Here is a 19,297-nt window from a genome sequence, read left to right as displayed (position 1 = left end):
GGCAGAAGTCTCATGCAAAAATCCAAACCAACCTCAGATTGCACTTATATGGATTAAGTAGCATTTCTAGTTTTTAAAATTAGGCTTTATAATTACAATGCTCATTAAAATAGTTTTTAAATTCAGCTAGCAGAATTTAAAGTTAACTAGCTCGATCTCGGCATGGGGCCTCTAACAGGAAAAGGGAGAGAGAGATCTGCAGCACAGACCTCATTAGCAAATGGGACACCAACAGTTGTTATCTTTTATAGCAGAAATGGACAGTTTGTCTACACTTAAAGACCATTTGCCTTCCACCTGCTTCTCTTGCCTCCAGCAACAGCTGTTTAGAGACCAGGGCAATACACTGAAATGACCCCATCGTCAAATTTCCATTTGAAAAATAAAGAGCTAGGATACCCTGATAACAGAAAACACCAAACCACTGATAAATGAGGTGCTACAGGATATGGAGAGGAATTTGGTACAGATATTTCCTCCTGATGTCACTCAGGTCCAGCACTGCTTCATCTGCTAAGCAGTGGTGCTGCTGGATGCAGGCTATCTCCAGCAGACCCACTTAACTGTTTGCATCATGCTACATCACTTTTGTTTCTGGAGGATTAATTGTGCTGCCCATTTCAAGAACTATGTGGCTCTTTAGAAAACAGCTCAGATTTCTCAGGTAATCCCTCAAAGCAGTTGGCATGCAGAGCCTTGATACAGAATTGCTATGTTTAGATTGTGTTGCACCTCAGCTAGTAAGTCCTTCCAGACTCAAACTGTCTAAGCAATTAATCTACAATAGAGGTAACCCAAATTAAACATAACTGAGGGTTGGTTGTCAGTACACATCTTACGTGTTCCATGTCCCGACTTCCGTGTCACATCATTCCCACAACTCATCATTTTCTTGCCATTGCCACAGAAGCTAAATTTGCCACTTCGTAGCTCTGGAGTGCTATATTTTTTAACCCTAACTTTTTAAATATGTTTTTCGAAGTAAGTTTACTATTCATATTTTGGGATGGTTTGAAAAACTCTGCCCTACAAAAATAATAATCATAATTCCATTTTTATTTTGCCACAGGCTGTGCAAATTCAAAGATGTGGACTTTATTATTTAATCTAGGGCCCTGATGCTGCAAATGCCAATGAGTATGAAATTGCATTGGATTTGATGTGACTACATAAGTAAAGCTATTCAGGTGTCTATGTGTATAGTAAAGTGTTTTTATGATTGGCTCTGATTTAAGACAAGTAATGTATGAAGATTAGAGACTAGAAGTTATACAGTCTGATACATATGTTTTCAAATATACTTATATGACCCTGATCTCTCAGTATGGTTAACTGAATAATTTTGCAGAGATGTTATGGCAGAAATCAATCCTAAAAAACGGAGTGGGAGGAGAAAGTGGTTGTCTTAAAGAATTATTATTGAATAAATGAACTATATATATATATAGTTATCTTGATGTATTTCATTTACTTACAAACTCATAAAGCTATTTACTTAGCAGTGGATCTCCCAACCACTAGTGAAAACTGGCGGGATTTTGCTCTTACGTATTGTGTCATAATCAGCTTGAAAATTTTTTTGAATTTGAATATGCACAAAAGCAACTGGAACATAAATTCCTATGAAACCCCAGAGCAGAACAGCAGGAATCAGTCTTCAAAATCCATTCAGAGAAAGCCTAACTGGATTCATTATGGTTCTAGTGATATGTCTTCATTTGGAATATTCAGTGATGTTACTGTGTGATTATAGTAAACTTCAGAGCCGGGTAACACCTATCATGTGACCATCATATTTTCCTGCATATAAGCTGCGTATCAGATAACATGCATTTGATTAATGAAATATTCTGAAATAACCTACACAAATCCAGAGCCAGTGGGGTTATTTCAGAGGAACTGTCTGTGTAGGATAGGATTGTAAGGTGAACTTGCCGCTGTACCACTTACCTGCACCCACAATCTGTAGTACTGCGCAATCACAGATGTCTTGTAACTACACAGAATATAGCTGTATCTGCTGGTTATTTTATTTCTAAGCAGTAGAAATAATCAGTAGTTTGATTTCAGAGCTTTCTCTCCATAGGTCTTGTAGATGGAATTTTACTTGTGTTCTGAATACTAGAAATACTTCATATGCATTTCACATTCCTCTAAATATACTCTCAACTGAACACTTGCTTAGCTAAAAAAATGCTGTATATGGTATATTAGTTAGTAGTGTTTTCTGTAGCTAAATTCCTAAACCCAAAATTCCTACTACATTTCTGATGCAAGAGTGTTAATAGATCGTTTGCTTTGCTGACATTTTAATTTTACAAAATAGGGTCTCAAACAACTCTGTTGTTCTGTAGTACTCATACTTTGCGAGTAAAATGAACTGCCCCACTGATCTAATGATTTGATATGAAATACTAGATTATTTAAAAAAACGTTTAATAAAGGGTGAATTCAGCTGTTTGAGAAGGCAATGCTTGGTGGACAAAATTATCAATGGCTTAAAGTACTACTTTTTGGAATGGACTGTTTCAGAGAGTAGAGGGAAAGAGACTATTCTCAACTAAGTTACAGGAGTTGTTTCAATAAATCATTATAAATATGCCAGTAATTAATAGTGTAATTAATTTCAACAACCTCAGGGAACAAATTATTCCAAAACTAGTACTAAAATCACCAAATTATTTTAAATATACACTAGTCAAAAAGATTTTAACTCCAAAGTGAAGAAATGAACTCCTTTCATGCTGTGTCTGAGACTACTGTGAGTTGACTTAAATTGACTGACAGAAGACATGCATACCTCTAAACGAAAAGTAAATAGCAAGCAAGGAGAAAAAAAGTTTAAATCACACGTATTCAAGGACCAATGAAAAATAAATATTCAGCCTAAAGCAGGATGCATAAAATATGGTGCACAATACACAGGACTGACTGTCAAGTGAACTTGCATTGCCTGATTTTCACGTATCTGGCTTCTTCACACTCATCAATGATAGCACTAGCAGTTGCAGCACTGTACCTCTCTCTTTCTTCCATTTTGTGATCAATCATTTCTGAAATTTGGGATCTTGAAGAGAAAGGTGCCATGGTGCTGCGCAAAGCCACTGACATGCTTCCCCACAGGCTTCAGTGCTCCATGGAGCCCTCATGGAAGACCCACTCTTCCATGGCACAAGGACTCATTACTGGCGTAAAGATGACAGTGGTTGAGTCAGGAATTGAGATCAAGTCTCCTGAATGCTAGACTTACTCAGTGATAACCAAATATATTTTTTCTTTGGATAGGTGCATCCACAGCAAACAGTACAGTACCTAGCAAACAGTACAGTAGCCACTCTTCAGACAGCAAAAAATCAAAATACCTCTGAATAATGGGTTTGGTGTGCATCATGTCTATGCTGTGTCCAGGGTCACCAGGCTGTTTGCTTCTGGGGAATATGTGAGAATGAGAACAAAGCCAGACCAAACTAGAATCTGCAGCTGTATTATGTCAATGCTGAACCTGAATTAATATGCATAATATAGCTTATTATCGCAGGCACAACATCACAGCTATAGCTGTTTTCCTTCAGCCTTGTTTGGATCATGGCAGATAAGCTCATGTCTTGCAAAAGATGATATAGATGTCTCTTTAAATACAGGTCTGGAAAGCCCATGCTCAGTCAGCAAACATATTAAGACATTAGAGGTGTAATTTTCATACACAGAAGAAACACTCTTTATATGCTTCTTACCTGACCTCTCCAATACTCTTGGAAGACTTCCCTAGTATTTTGTACTTAGTACTTACTGTGGGGTAGCTTTTGTGGGGAAGCAGCTTGAAAGTGATGATCAGGACTGAGAGTTGTGAAACCTATGACAACTAAAACGAATTAAGCCTTAGTCTTTTGAGAAAGCTGAAATAAACCTACTCCTCTGTTATATCAGGATCATCTGCTGGGTCTTCTTTAGTTTCCCAGCTAAGGATCAGTTGGTTTTCTTAAGGGAGACACACAAAGTTGTTGACTTGTAGAGATTTCAAGTTTATTAAACATTGAAGGCTACATAGTCATGGGTCAGGATCACTACACTTGTTGCTGCATATCAGGTGCTTTTGTTGCGTTTAGCTTGCCTCAGCATGAGTTATTTTTAATTCAAAGATTTCTTTTGTCATGACTTCTTTCAGTTATTCTATCATTAAAACAATTCTAATTATGCTGTTCTTGAAGGACAAAGACCACCTGCTTGGCATAGTGTACACCCCCCCAGTTAGGCTATCATGATCTGACTGCTGTTCAACAACATGTCTTTCTTGTGCTCTTAAATTGGAAAAACTATTTATTCTAGAATATATAGTGCAGATAAAATATCGATGGAGGAAGTAATGTTCTTATACTGAAAAACAGAATTTACAGTAAAATGTGATTTTACTGCATAGGAAGGAAATGGTCAGTGTAGTCCCTAGGCCAGATCTGCTGTTGTTTCATCAGTGTAAATACGGGTTAAGTTCATTTGTTTAATACCTTCTATATGAAACCTGAGATACTATGCATTGGAATTAAAGTTTGATCTGCATCAGCTAGAGCTATCTGAATCAGTATACTTTGGCTGGTGCTGTTTCTTGAGGTTGTTCAGAAATACCTTTCAGTAAGCATTTTGCACGTAATCATCCTGTGTTTAAAACCCTTGCAAAGGAAAGATTTCTGAAAATATCTGGTGGAGACAAGTGTCTGATTAGTATACCTGACAGTTTCAGCTATATGTCCTGCTTTTGTTAAATCAATGCTCCATACTTAAGGCAACCACTGGAGCTATAGTGTGTAACCATGGACCTTCCCCCTTCCCCTACCTCTTCCTCTTCCCTTTTCCTTTTCCTTTTCCTTTCCTCCTGCTTTCTCCATCCTCCCCAACATATACCACAAAAACAGGTGCATAAAAGCTGTTTTGGTTCAGGATTATGCAGCATGAGCAATACAGCATTTTGAGATGCTACCAATGAATGCTAGTGTGTGACTCACCCGCTAACCTCTTTTTTCAATTTTGCAGGTGAGTTTTTGCCTTCATCTGACATCTACCAACTACAGTTCCAAACACTGCAACTGTCTGCCTGTTTTGACTCAGTATTTTTAGTAGGTCACGTGCAGTCCTAGTCTTTGGAAAGTTAGTTACTTAAAGAATTGAAGGACACATGCAAGCCTAAGAAAAAGGTTTTGCCCATTGAAGTTTGGTAGTATTACACATGGGACTGGCTTTAATGCTTCAGTTCCTCTCTTGCCTCAGAATCCCGAGACCTAGAATTTCCTCTTGCTCAGTAAGAAACACCCCCAAAATCTTTTGCTGATCTAGAACTTGAATTCCTAGGCACTCCTGGACTTGTTTTTGACATCTTCTGTTCTTCTTATGCAGACCTCATTCTCTGAACTGTATCTTATCTCCCAAATAGATTATGCTTGCTGATACAATTACCTTTTTTTGGATGCAGCTATGAGGAATAGCTGAGCTCTCTATCTATTATTTACTCCTTTCGCTGCTATTGGGGATGTGTATGATGCATTTATGTTTACAGTTTTTATGTTTTATGCCTTTGTTTTATCTGTTTTTTTTAAAGAAGTATCGCTACTATAGCAACTGTTGCATCATACGATATCTTTGATATTATCAGGATACCAAATACTTGTTAAAGGACAAAGCTGTATATTAGATAAAATTCGCTGCTTCTTACAATGTTTTTAAATAAACATTTTCGGTTAACGTATTTGACACTACTAATATTTCAGTATATTTTTCGTCTCTGGTGATGAGTGTTTTAGTGGAGAGATTAGAGATCATAGAGTACAGTAGAAAGAGTAATGGATATTCTTTTTTCTTGCTTACTGACTTTGAAGAACCTATTGTTGCTTTTTCCTTTTATGAGGAAAAACTGTTCATACTTTCTGGGACATTTGGGGGTTCACTAGAGAGATACAGAAAATTCCATTGCCAGTTACCTCTGAAAGAAGGCATTGCCCTTTGAGAGACTATCTCCAAAGGCATCAAGTGGCAACAAAGCCCTCTTGACATTACTTTGAAAGTTGTCATTGCCATTGATAATTCTTTCTGGATCAAGTTTTTTTGAACAGATTGCATAGTGGAGATTTCTCATCATCTTTTCATACTTGATCAGCCAGTCAGCTAATGATTTTGTCTTGGGCTAAGCACCTTACATACTTTTCTGTTTCTGCTTATCCCTGGGCTGCCTGCTTTCTGCTCGCTATGAGCTTTTAAGCAAAATGTTCTCTACAGTACTACCAAGACTTACGTAGAGACCCCATATGATATCTTATAGACAAAGGTGACGGATTTGGTTATTGGTTGCTTGTTTTGCTTTGACATGTTTGCATAGAAGAAGAAGATTTTTTCAACTCTCAGCTTTCATTGGACACCTATGCCATACCTTGTGCTTGAGTAAATCAGTTTGGACATGTATATCTAAAGACATATGAGGTACTTAGGCATGGTTATGCCTTCTAACCTGAAAGAAAAAGTTAATGGTGCATTACCCAAGAAATTGCATTAGGAAGATAAAAAGATTTGTTGTCTGGTAACCTCTGTAGAAACAGTAACCTGTGCAGTAAAACTGAAAAAAAAGAAATGACAATGTTTCCTTCCTCTTTCTATAACCTGCTATAAGCTTTTTAAAATCCATAGCAGCGAGCTTGCAGTTTATTTTTCCTGAGTAGTTTCAGAACCTTTGTGAAACTCAGAATTTACCTGACTGTCTCAACTAATATTCTTCTTCCCTTTTATTCTGCATGTTTTCTTGGATATGGGTATCTTCTTACAGTTTTGAGGCAGACGTTTGACAACCAGTCTGTTGGTCAAGCTGTGGGAGGCAAATAAATCAAGAGACAATTACTGCAAAGATGCTCTATCTCAAATTGGGTTTCTAAATAACAATACAATATGCTACTAATTTGTAAAGTTAGACCAGGCTGTGTGAGAATGCTGTTTTGCTGTTTGTGAAGCAGTCTCCTTGTTCTGCTTCACGTTTGAAATAGGCAAAAGTGACAATATGGGCACAGGAAGGGAATGTGAGGCAGCAAGCGTGCTTGGTACCATGTTGGGTATTCTTCCAAGCCCAGGGAATTGTAGTCTTAACGTTATTTTTTCCATTTATTTTCAGATCACAGAGACTGTGAATTAAGCTAATTTCAGACTGACATCACTCTCTGCTGTGTGTTTAGATTCTCAGGGTGATGCCAAAACCTTGCCGTAGGATAAATGGTTGTGAAGTTACAAATGATAGTTATTTATTCTTCCTTTCCTTAGCATTTTTGAAGACAGTGGAACTGGAATTCCAAGTTCCTGACTGCTGCTGACTGTAGGATTTTTAAACTGTCTATAGAGCGTTCAGAACGGATGCCATACATAACAGGTCTTCCTCAATATCTGTATTGCTGTAGCCCTGGGCATTGATATAACAGCCTTTATTTCAAAAATTAAAGAACAGCAAAACATAAGCAGCTATTAGGAGTATAGAGATTTCTTGAAGACACCATTATTGGCATATCCTCCATAAATGTTGCCAGTCCAAAAGATGAGCTAAGCAATGTTAATGTAGAGACTTGTTATATTTAGGAGCTAATAGGAGTTCCCAATCTGAATGTATCCCTATCTGAGTTTACCCTGATTGTATTTCTGTTTATTGCAAACTATACTGAGAGTTCAGATGCACTCCTGTATGTGGGTTTACAATAACTATACTGCTCCAGGCTGATAAGGCTCTTCTCTAGGGTATCTGAGAACTTCTCTTTGCCGCTGGAGAATGAGAAGATGGTTATTAGATCTTTAAACAATTGAAATTTTCTGTCTTAGTTGGACAATATATGTAAAGGAAAGTTAAAGCTACTGGCATGGTTGCATTTTAAAATCTGTAACACTTTTATTCCATTTGGTGTTAGTTTAGCCATAAGGAAAATACAGTCCTTCCCAATGCATTTTGTAGACCTAGTGACTTGATCTTGATATGGTTGTCTGAGTTCATTTCCTTTTCTGAACAGTTTGACCCAAAGTAGAATATTCAGATTGATCAAAACCAATTAGAAGAGCCATCCTATACCAGATTCATGCTCAAAGCTGAAGCAAATTTGCTTGTTTTCTGTGAAGAATACTGCAGAAGTACTTATCTGACCATATAGAAGAGGTGAAGTTAAAATTACCAAAATTAAGGAACTGTATTTCCTGTTTGTTCATCCTGATGTAATAAGTGGTAACTTGCTAACAGCAGCAGTAGTTCTCTTTTGCTAATGATAGAAAAATCAGTAGTAAAAATATATCCTGATTTTGTTCTAAAATTAGGATTTGATAACAGAGTATTTGTAATAAATATCTCTAAAATCTCTAAATACTTGTAATATTTAGAGAAGACTTCTTCAAGGTTGAGTTGCAGTTATCCTGTCTTCTCATGCTGCCCTGCCTTTCTGCTTGGCTTTCCTTATTAGGCAGAAAGTCTGATTATAAGAATGATGCAGGTTTTCCAGGCAAATTCACTCTGTATTTTTCTGTGTCTATTTTAATGCATCTGTGCTTTCCTTCCAGCTAATGTAGCATGAGCGTAGCTGACGGCTGGTAACTCCATGGATTCGGAAGTTTGTCACAGCTGGAAGTGGGCTTGTTGTTTACCCAGTTCAGAGAATAACTATTACTTGCTAAAGAGATAGATCCCTCTGGAAACTCTGCAGTTTTTAGAAAATATACTTCTACCTAAATTTGCATGATATTTACTGTCCGTAGCAAATAGTATGTTTTCATCTTTGCCTAAATGAAAAAAAAAAAACCTTGGCCTTATTTTTTCGATTTCAGAGAATGGTAAGAAGTTCTGGAACTTTCCAAGTTCCGGAACAATCCAGCGGGGCTTCTCCTGAGAATCCTCGTTCCTGGGAATTGATTTTGTTCATTTTCACTACTCTGATGTGAAACAGATCCAAGATGACAACACAGTGATGGATGTAGATACCAGAAAACTCTATCCAGGTCTTATTTTAAAACCTTATATAGTTCCTTATATAGATTTCAGACACCTGCAGATTTTGTACTTGATAGAAAATTGCCATTAACGTTTAATACTGTGGTAAAAGTCAATCCAAGGGATTTTCTGGAGACTCTAGGAGTTTAAGCTATGAAGAATTAGAATAAAACAGCTGTGTGACTTACAACCTCTGAAAAAGAATGGACAAAATAAGAAGTACAGTCAGAGAAAATTTCTATGCTAAGTGTTTTTTGCCTCTGCTTGTCTCATCTAACCTTTTCTCAGAGAAGGATCTGATCTCCTTAAGCGTGATAAGCAGTATGTACTGCAGTTGATTCTCTTTCTGCCCGTTAATTTTGTTTCCGATCGAAGTCCTGTTCCCCTTCCCCGCAAGGCTCTGTCGTACGTCTTGGCCCTCAGTCAAGAAAATCTACATCGGGCTCCCAGCTGTGAGGATGTGAGGACGATATCTCTTTATTAGCCAGGGCACTTACGCCATGAGGCAACATGCTCGCTTCTGTCCGTACGAAGACGATGGTGCGTTCTCAGCAACGCTCGCTGCGTCTGCTGGACAGACAAGCGTGAGGCCCCGTCCGATAACCGGTGTGTGTTAGTCATGTAGAGCAGTACAGGCTGTGGTCAGGCCACTCGCCTGGCCTGGCCTTTGTCACCTGGGCAGAGCATGCCAGAGGACCAGGCGGGACGTAATGCACTTGTGCTGTACAATAACATGAAGTTAACTATAAATTATAGCTTCAAAACTTTAGAGATTCATTAAAGCTAATATGCTACAAAATATTACAGTATTTTCTGAATATTCAAAGTACTGTGTAATAAAGAACATACAAGGGGAGATTAGTGTTATTAAATGACTTTGGATTAATGCCTATTTGATGATTTTATTCTCACTCCTGAGTATAAGGCTGGCTACCTTAGGCCAGGGAGGAGCAGGTGGAAACACTTTGCTGAGACATGATTACTTGACTGCTTCCTCCTGCATCAGGGAGAGGGAGGGGGAGGTGTAGTGCTCTTTTCTGCCTGCTTCCACACTGTCTTGTGGTGGCAGCATTATGGATATAATCTCTTCTTGTTTCTTCACCTTTATCTAAGAATTGTTTCCCAGCTATCTTTTAGGAATTACAAGAAGCCTACTATTTTTAGGTGGTGCTTACAGGTGAGTGTTTAGCAGCTGGAGGAATTGGGTTGTCTCACTCCTCTGCCCTCAGTAGGCTCCCTGTCTCCTGTTCTTTCACTATAGTCCTTGGCAAGTCATCCATTCTGGGGGCAGATCCGCAGGTTTCCTCTAACTTCTCTCTGTACCTTTGATTCTGTGTGTTGAGTTGCAAATGATTAACTTGACTAGCTGCAGTCAGAGTGCGGGCCCTGTGGAAAGCGGCCCTGAGCAGAAACTGAGGAAAGGGTTTTCCCGTGGCTGCTCTTCTGACTGAAGAGTGGCGTGACACAGAGAGACGTGTGATCACGGCCATACTGCTACACGGATTCCCTGTTCAGGTCTAAGTTTGCCTGCAGTGTTACTGGACTTAAAGAAATTGTATCAGCAGCCCTGCCAAACTCTGTAGGGTAAAAACAGAGGGCTGGAAATATTGTAAGTAGCAATTCTACATTTGAAGAAAACAGTTTAAATGACTTAGATTGCTCTCTGTGGGTAATTATTCAGTCTAAAACAAATACCTTGAAATTGCAGATAATTTTCTTAAAAAAAAATAATAGTACACTATTTAATTAACTTTTTTTTTTTTTTGTGGATGGCGAAAAAGGAAGAAAAGGTGTAAATTCTCCTTGTTCCCTGTTACAGTACTTTTCAAAGAGAATAAAGTTTCACATTTCTTCCCTGACTGGGAATCTATATGCCAAGTGTTAACCTGGATATACATGTTTTTAATTCAGGATTTATATATGTCTGGAAATATGGGTATATAATAGAAAGCCTGACAGACCCTTTAGCTGTGGTGTCAGTAATACATTGATATAATTTGTTACCTCAGCTAAGGTGTTTTGCCTCAAGAGGTGGAATTCATTTATGTATGGAAAGGTCAGTTTTAATTAATAAGCTGTTTTCATCATTCAGGGCCAGTATGAATTGCTTGTAACATTTGTGTGAAATAGTTTTCAATATAAAAATAAAACAAATTGAGCTTTATGTCACATTCATCATTCCCTGTAACCCATTTAAATGTCAAAAAATCAGTACAGACCAAAAGTCTATTTCTAGGGGCCTCAGTAGCCCTATTTATCAGAGTGAAATAAGATATTATCATCCCATTATTCCATCATATGCCTTCTACACATTTCTTTTCGTTTTGTCTAACACCAAAGATAGTTTTTCTGTTGTTAAATATTTGTTGTCCAAACAGTACACAATGAAGAAAGTGCTGAACCAATGTCAGAAGGATGAATAACTAGTTATATTTATACATTTCCTCCATTATTTCATATTCATGTATAATATAATGCAAAAATGCTAACTTACTTTTTTTTTTTTTTAACATTTGAGAAATATGGGGGAAAAAAAAGAAAACATCACTGTGTTTTTCCATCCCTATTTGGAAACATGTTTTGGGTACTGCAATTTGTTAGACAGTATAATTTGACTGGGAGGACAAAGTTTTCAATATGTACACTACAGACATTTTGGCAGACATCATACAGTAGTATAGAAAATTTCTGTCCTTGTATTTTTATTATGAAATAAAAAAACACAGTTTTTTATGTTTCTTTATTACTGTTTCCCCCCCCCCTTTCTTCCCTGAGTTTCATTTTCTAAGGAAGCAGGGCTCAGGTAATCACTCTGTCATGTACCTCTATGAGTGTATGTCTCTTCCTTGTAATAACTTTTAATTTCCAAGTATGAGTGGGAGTTACAGTCTCAAAAGTTCTAAGTTTGTTTAATATTCATGAAAATAGGCAGCTGGATGGAGTAGAAGGATCCTATTAGTGCCCATACTGAGGAAGAGGCTACAATAGGGATCCAGCTCTTGAAATACTAGAGAATCCATGCAGAATATACGTATTAGAGTGCTCCAGTGAAAGAAGTAGATCCAACTGAAGATCACACTTCATTGCACATGACATGTATGCAGCTACTTTTTTGAAGAAAAAAGCAAAACAAAAATTGCAAAGATATCAGGTTTAAAATTACAGAAGTTAAGGCATTTAGTTTCAGGAGGCAAGAAGTTGACAAATTGCATTGTGCTTTAAATTAGCTTTTTAAACTAAGGAATCTTAAGAGTTTATCAGCAGGAGATTGAAGAAGAAATGTCCAGGGAGTAGGCAGGAAGAAAAGCTGAATGAAACAGAAAAAGAAAGGAGATACCTTCTCCCTGCCTTAAAAGAGAACAGAGAAATGGTGCTATTATGTCTTTACAATATGTACAAAAAAAATTACAAGAGCAATAGGATAGTATTGCCAATAAATTTCTCAATGAGATTATTTATTTATCTGGTATAAAGATAAATTAAAATGGATTAAGTATATGAATGTACAAGAAAAAACAAAATTAAATATCAGAATTCCAGATTGCTTTAAGAAATCTAACAAACAGCTTTCTGAAATACCACTTAATAAGAAATCCAAACTGTCTATCAAGGCAGCTAGGGATAAACCAGGAAAAATATGTAATGTTTCTCTTGCCTTAGCTTTCCAAAATAAAATAGAAAATCAATGCCCCCCCCCCCCTCCCCCAAGCACTGAAGAAGTTCACGTCAGGGTCACTGGACACACTGCAGGTCCTGTGAGTTTGTGGTCGTGTGGCTATTGTGAAGACTATCTTGTGTGAGGAGGGTAATTGAGGGAACATACTGAAAGCTGCTGTCTCTATAGCCCACTCCTTGGAGGTCAGTGTTCTGCTGACAGAAGCATCTTTATGGAGATCAAAGTGAAAAGTGATGATGACATCAGAAGCTCCTCTGAAGGAAGCTTCTGGCATGTGATGAACTTTGTGCAATCGATTCTCTGTCCTGCTCTTGCATCCCTTTTATATTAATAGCCTGTTTGCCATAAGCATTCAGAGGCAATGGGGTATAGTTTCAGTTTCCAAAAGAGACTTGCTGAGAGACTGTTCCATGAGCACCTGAAACAATGAATGAAGAACAGTAGCAAATGCTGTATTTGCAATAACTTACAAATCAGACCTTCATGCCTTTACATCTATATTTTGTGGTCAATATGAAATCTAGTGCTCTTTTACCCATGTGTATGTGATACAGACCTAGCATGTACTAGAGGCTCAGCATCCTTTTATGCTTTGCTGTCTGTTTCATTAGGTATGATTTAATTTCATCTTATATGTTTTTAAAGAAAAAACTATGTGTATATATTTATATGAATGTACCAAAGTTAAGAAGGATATGATTTAGTTATGCTTGAAAAATATAATTTAATATTGCCTAGTATAATATCAACCTGAATTCATGTGATTTCCTCTAAAGAAAATTTTAAAATTTTGTTTTCACTAGACTTATTGGCATCTTTATTGTAATTTGGAATATTGCATTGATAGAGATTCAATAATGCCAGCCCAAAACATTAAAACACAGAGTCCTAAGTCTCAAAAAGTCATTTGAGATTGATGTAAAAATCTTTGTAATTTTGAAAATAATTATGGTTTCTGAGGTCTTAGAGCCCATCTGCATAACATTTACTGTTTTTTTTTTTTTTTTTTTTTTTTTAACACAACTGAGCAGGTTGGAAACTTGCTTTTTGTTTTTTTAAAAAAAAACAAAAACAGAGGCATCAAGAGGCTGGAGCTTTAAGAAAAAGAGCGCCTACTGTAGGATATATAAGCAAGTTATTATTGTTGGCAACAATGTTACAGAACAGAATAAAATATTTCGATTGTGTCATATATATTGTCATGAATGTGCAGGTTCCTCGCTGGGTATTTTGTGAATTGCCAATAAAACATCTGCCCAGTAAAAAACTTCATCCTTTCTCCAGCAGCAGCAGGAGAGATATTTCTGCAAGTTAGAAGAGACTTCCCTGAGATGTCTTGAGGGAGGAACATGGGCTGGATCGAGAATCCTTGACACTAGGGAGTCCTGTTTTCAGACCTCTGTATGAGGCTGCTCCAGAACCTGTTTCATGGGGTGTCATTCATATCACTTTTTGTGTTGTGTTTAAACCACCTCATGCTACTCCAATAAAGGATTCCTATTTTCTTTTTGAATTGCGATAGTACTGATGAGAACATACTGAAAACTAGAGTGAGGGTCCTAATGTTTGGAGAACAGTGTCTCTGTCTGATATATTGCTCACTCCTCCAAAGGGATTGGTATACCTCAGCACTCTCAGCATCATGGTGTTGGGGACTGGCTGCAGAATGCTTTCCGAACTTCTCCTTTTTAGAGGGAAGTTGGATTCTCCAGATAGCATTATTTATCTTATTAAAACAAGAACTTAAGTGGAATATTTGTGTGGTTTAGTACTTATAGAAGATTTAATGCATGATACCATTAATATATAGAAATTGTTGAGTAAATGATAAAAAGAAAGAATGCATTTGCTTGTGTCTGTGTTAAATGGTGCAAATTCCATATTATGTAGAAAAGCATGTTTTTTTAGAAAAACCAGTGTTTTTTATTTTTTTTTTGTTTCATACTCATGTTTATCCACCTATTTATTTGTTTGTTTGTTTGCTTTTACTGCAACAGGCAGTGACATAGGATGTGGTGATACTATAGCAGGGAATGTGAGCAAGTACACTGTTCTCCCAGCTGGTTACTGTGGACAGCCTAAAAAAGGACATCTTACATTTGACGCCTGTTTTGAAAGTGGTAAGCATTTTCAGCATTTTAAATTTTATTTTGGATGTATATTGGGGAGGTTAACCTGGTAATGTGCCAAGTCCATCCTTGAATAGTTAGAAGATGATTTTACAAATATATACTTAGTGTCTTTAAATATATGCCTTATTTGCATTTCTGGTGGCCTCATTCTGAACTGCTGAGGTTATTGGAAGTTTTGTCTCTGATGTCAATGGGAGCACAATTAGATTTTGGGAAGCTACTGCAAATTGAAAGAAATTATTTTTGCAAGAGTTATGGTTAGTATATTAATCTAAAGATTACTTTGAATTATGTATGTTTATATATGTTGTGTATGTAAGTATATATATATATATATGCATATGTAGCACAATTTAAATTTTTGTGTTACATATATGTGTGTCTCCAGATTTTTAGATTAAATCTATTATTATTGGCTTACAGACCTACCAAGCACTGTTAAACACCATATGTACAAAAGGCATTTGGCAGGATAAACTATAGTTTCCAGCCTGGTTTATGTGAGAGGTGCTGGTAATGCCAAAACTACTACAGTGTCTTGTAAAATGAGCTTTTTATGAAGAAATATGTCCCTCAGGGTGGAATACTGGCTGCCAGTTCCTGGATAAATATTAAACTGAGTTATTTAAATCCTTTGATTACATTATGTAAAAGGTGTAAATGATGCAGTGAGTAATAAATAGTATCTTATTTTTAGGACGTTTCTGAAAGATCAGGCAATCCTTACGTATTTTTAAAACATATTTGAGATGCTATTTCACAATGGTTATGATTTTATGATTTTTTTGTATCAGAAAATAGCTTATAAAATTAATTAGTTGGCCAAGCTGAGAAATTTACTTTGTGTTAAGCTGCTATGCCATGAAAAAGATCAGTAGTACCCATCAGATTATTCATGAAGTAATGTGGATCACTGCGAGATGGTTTAGTACCAATTTCGAACAATAGAATTAATTTTGTTTGAAAAAAGACCAAAGGTAAATTTCATACCTTATATATTTTGACAATAATATCTCTGTGTTTATTTGCATTGTAGCATGATGAGGCTCTGATGTCGCTTTGAATATTCAGACATCTCCAAAATACAAATATGAATAAAATTAATAACTTCATTTACTTTCTCATTATTATAATGTATTGGCAAGAATGGTAATAATATTGTGTACACTTCATTTGTAAATTCACTCTCTTTGGTATATGTCAGCCAAGTGATAGTTTAGAGCGCCTTAACTGGTCAAAGCGATTTAGCTGATTATTGGATATTTTACCAAAGTATTATTACTGCTGAAATCTACGCCTTTGTGTCAGCCAAAAGTAATATACAACATATATACAGCAGGATATTGCTACACTTTTGAATACCACCTTAGCATTGATATTAGCTCTACATAGTGCATCCTATTGGACTTGCCTTTTTCAAAGAACAAACTATAAAACAAACCTCATTAATTTTATAATAATCCTGAAGTTCTTGTCATCTTATAGACCTAAACATCCCTACAGGAAATAGGCAATTGGGATACAGTTTATGGATTTTTTTTTTTTTAAGACTGAGTCATATTTCTTCCATTATGGTAATGTTATTGCTAAGCACAAGTGTGTCATTAAAATCTAACTCTCCTGCTACTTCAGAGGTACTACAGGTCCTTAAGAGTTACAGTTTTGTAAGGATTTACAAACCTTTAAAAATAAACACAATGTAATTTAAAAAAGTGCAACAGTTATACTACTTAGTGATTATAGCCTCAATGTAATATTGATAGGACTTTTCACATTGGTTTATATAGTATTTTCATTGCAGGTAATCATGGTTGTGATGAAACTATGGTAGGATGGATGCAAAACTGACTGGACAGTGGTATTTGTTGATAGTTGGCTTTCAAAATAGTAGTTGTGTTGAATGTGACTCCACAGGTGTGGTTCCTGTCTCTGGCCATGTTCTATATTTTCATGACAGACCTGGCTGGCAGAACTGGAAGTTCCCTTCCAGCCTTATTTTTCAGAGACTCTGTGGTTTTGTATTACACAAATGGAAGTAAAAAATCTTCCAGAAAAGAGAAAAAATATTAAACTTGTAGATAAAAGAAAAAAGGTTAACACATATAGAAGATATGCTATTTAATTTGCTTTCATTTTTGTAATGGCTATCATTATTGTATTAAATAATGTTGACAAGATTGAGTTTTTTTGGGGTAGAGAAACGTCTTCTTATATGTACTGAAAAAGCTATGTCCAGTTTTATGTTGTGTATTGCATTCTGTTTCTGTGAAATTATTGAAAAGTAGAGCTGAAATGGACATTGAGATGTCTTTTTAGTCCACTCATCTGTTGAAAAGCAAAATAGACTATACCTTTGTCATTCCTGAGAGATATTTAACTATCCTTCTCTTAGGGATTTTCAGTGAGGAAGATTTCAGTGAGGAAACAGCAGTCTATTCTAATGTTTCACTCTGCTTACTATAAGAAACTTTTCCCTTGCGTGTAGAAATTTTCTTGCCAAAAAAGCCTTACTACTTTTTCAGTCCTCTGGCACAGAAAGCAGACTATTCCTTTCTTCTTTTACTTAACGGAAAACTGTTATCGTATCTTCCCTTGGCCTTTCCATCCTTAGGTTAAAGAACTGCTATTTTTTTCAATAGTTCCTCACTGGTCATATTTTTTAAACTTCCATTCATTCTTCTTGCTTTCTTGGGGCCTCCCCCGAATTACTGCATGCCTTGCTTGACGTACACTGATCCTAGGTGAACATGGTACTCAGATGTTCTAGTGACAATACTTTGTAGAGTTTATTATGTAACATGCCTTGTGATCTATTTACTTCTGCTGTGTGACACTGTCATTACGATGTTTCCACAATGGCATGGCATTCCGTTCAATTTATGATCCCTTGTACTCTCCAGATCCTGTTTAGAAGAACTGCTATCTAACTCGTTGGTAACTTGCACTTAACTTTCCCATAACGAATTTAATACTGGTGAATCTTTGCTATAAAATTATTGAAAGTTAAGAATCATTGTTGAACCCTTTATCCCACAAAAGTGTTCTATATATCTGTGTATCTCTCTATCTCTCTCTATGTATGTATCTATATAACAGATGAAAGAGCAAAGGAAAAAAAATATAATTAGCTTGCAAGTATCTCAGGAAATTCATGTCTCCCACAGTCCAAGCTAATGTTCTAACAGCTGGGACTTTCCTTGTTATCTCTACTAATATTTAAGAATATGTAAGACCAATAGAAACTTTTTACGTTTGCTTACCATTAGCATAGAAGAAACTGATGAAAATTCAGATTTCTTGCATGCCACAACATAATTTTGGATAATGTCAGTTTTTGTAGCAAACTGAGATTAGTTTCAGGGGCAAATGGAAGCACTGTTATCTATGCATAGAATCAGTTAGAAGGAAATAAATGTCACAGTTGAAATATATAAATTTGAGTCAGTTATAATTCCTTTTTCTTATTATTCATTAATGCATTAAATTATCAATGCAGAGTCAGTTTAGCAGCAATGCAGTACTCTACAAATATTAATCTCTCATTCTATCTGGTCTGGTGATACTGGGAGTTTTGCAAAAGATAGTGCTCCTGGGAAATGGATGTATTTACTCCTGCTGTACAAACAAGCCCTTCCTGATTGTGTCAGGCTCAGACTTTGATGTATGAATGTTCTTTAGGGAATCTGGAGTCTTTACATACTCAAGGCGAATTGGTATTTCAGGCATTTTATTTTGTGTAGGTCTAAATGACTTTAAAGTTCAGTCTAGCCAGTTACCCCTGCTTTCTTTTGTTGGCTTAGTACATGTTATTTCTGATGGCCTCAATTTAATCAGCAGCCTCTTCTATGTTGTGTCTAAGGTTTGTTTTTATTTGCTTAACCATTTTTTTCCTGCACCAGCAGTTTTTTAGATGATTCTCATTGAAAAGCACTTTTTTCTGTGAGTTTATATATCTGAAGAAGCTTACCTTCTGCATGAGGAAATAATTACTTGATTTATTAATTTTCATTGAAGTCTTTATGTCTGTTTTGCAAGGTGGAAGAAGAAAAGGTAAAGCAGATATTCCAGTCCTTAAAAAGAGAACAATGTGTTTATGGTGTTGCTGCTGGTCCAACCCCTTGTGCAGAGTGCCATTCCAATCTCTGGGCTCCACAAAGGGAGGATGAATTTTGGCAATAACCCCAAAGCATGGCACCTAAGAATTTGCCTACAGGATATGCAAGCTGTAACAATGTCCTTTATGTCAGGACACAGAGAAAAAGAAGGACCTATAGCTGGCTGTGATATCACTACTTTCTTTCCAAACCTAACAGTATTGCTGAATAGACCAGGGAGCAGTAAGTTCTGAGGGATTAGAAACACAACAGCAGTGACCCTATTGCTCTGCAACTCACTACAAACCATGAGAAGCTATTGGTCATGGATATTTTCTGTTGTTTTCATGGAAAGATTGGGGTCTACAGATTTGAGTTTATGCTGTCCTGTGACAGAGTTGCTGCCGGTGAT

At 36.5% G+C, this 19,297-nt stretch overlaps 1 protein-coding gene across 2 annotated transcripts in view; it reads left to right on the top strand.

The window, feature by feature from the left end:
* LOC112985319 (cytosolic carboxypeptidase 6-like) overlaps positions 1-19,297 on the top strand; it is a 466,228-nt gene that overhangs the window by 5,698 nt on the left and 441,233 nt on the right. For both annotated transcript variants that reach the window (XM_064516188.1, XM_064516189.1), the window contains exon 2: positions 14,657-14,779. In XM_064516188.1, coding sequence (XP_064372258.1) covers positions 14,657-14,779 — 123 coding nt within the window. The remainder of the gene's footprint in view (positions 1-14,656; positions 14,780-19,297) is intronic.

This window comes from Dromaius novaehollandiae, chromosome 8, assembly GCF_036370855.1.
Source record: "Dromaius novaehollandiae isolate bDroNov1 chromosome 8, bDroNov1.hap1, whole genome shotgun sequence".
Taxonomy (NCBI): Eukaryota; Metazoa; Chordata; class Aves; order Casuariiformes; family Dromaiidae; genus Dromaius; species Dromaius novaehollandiae.
Note: the sequence above shows the minus strand (reverse complement) of the source record. Positions and strands in the feature narration are given on the sequence as shown.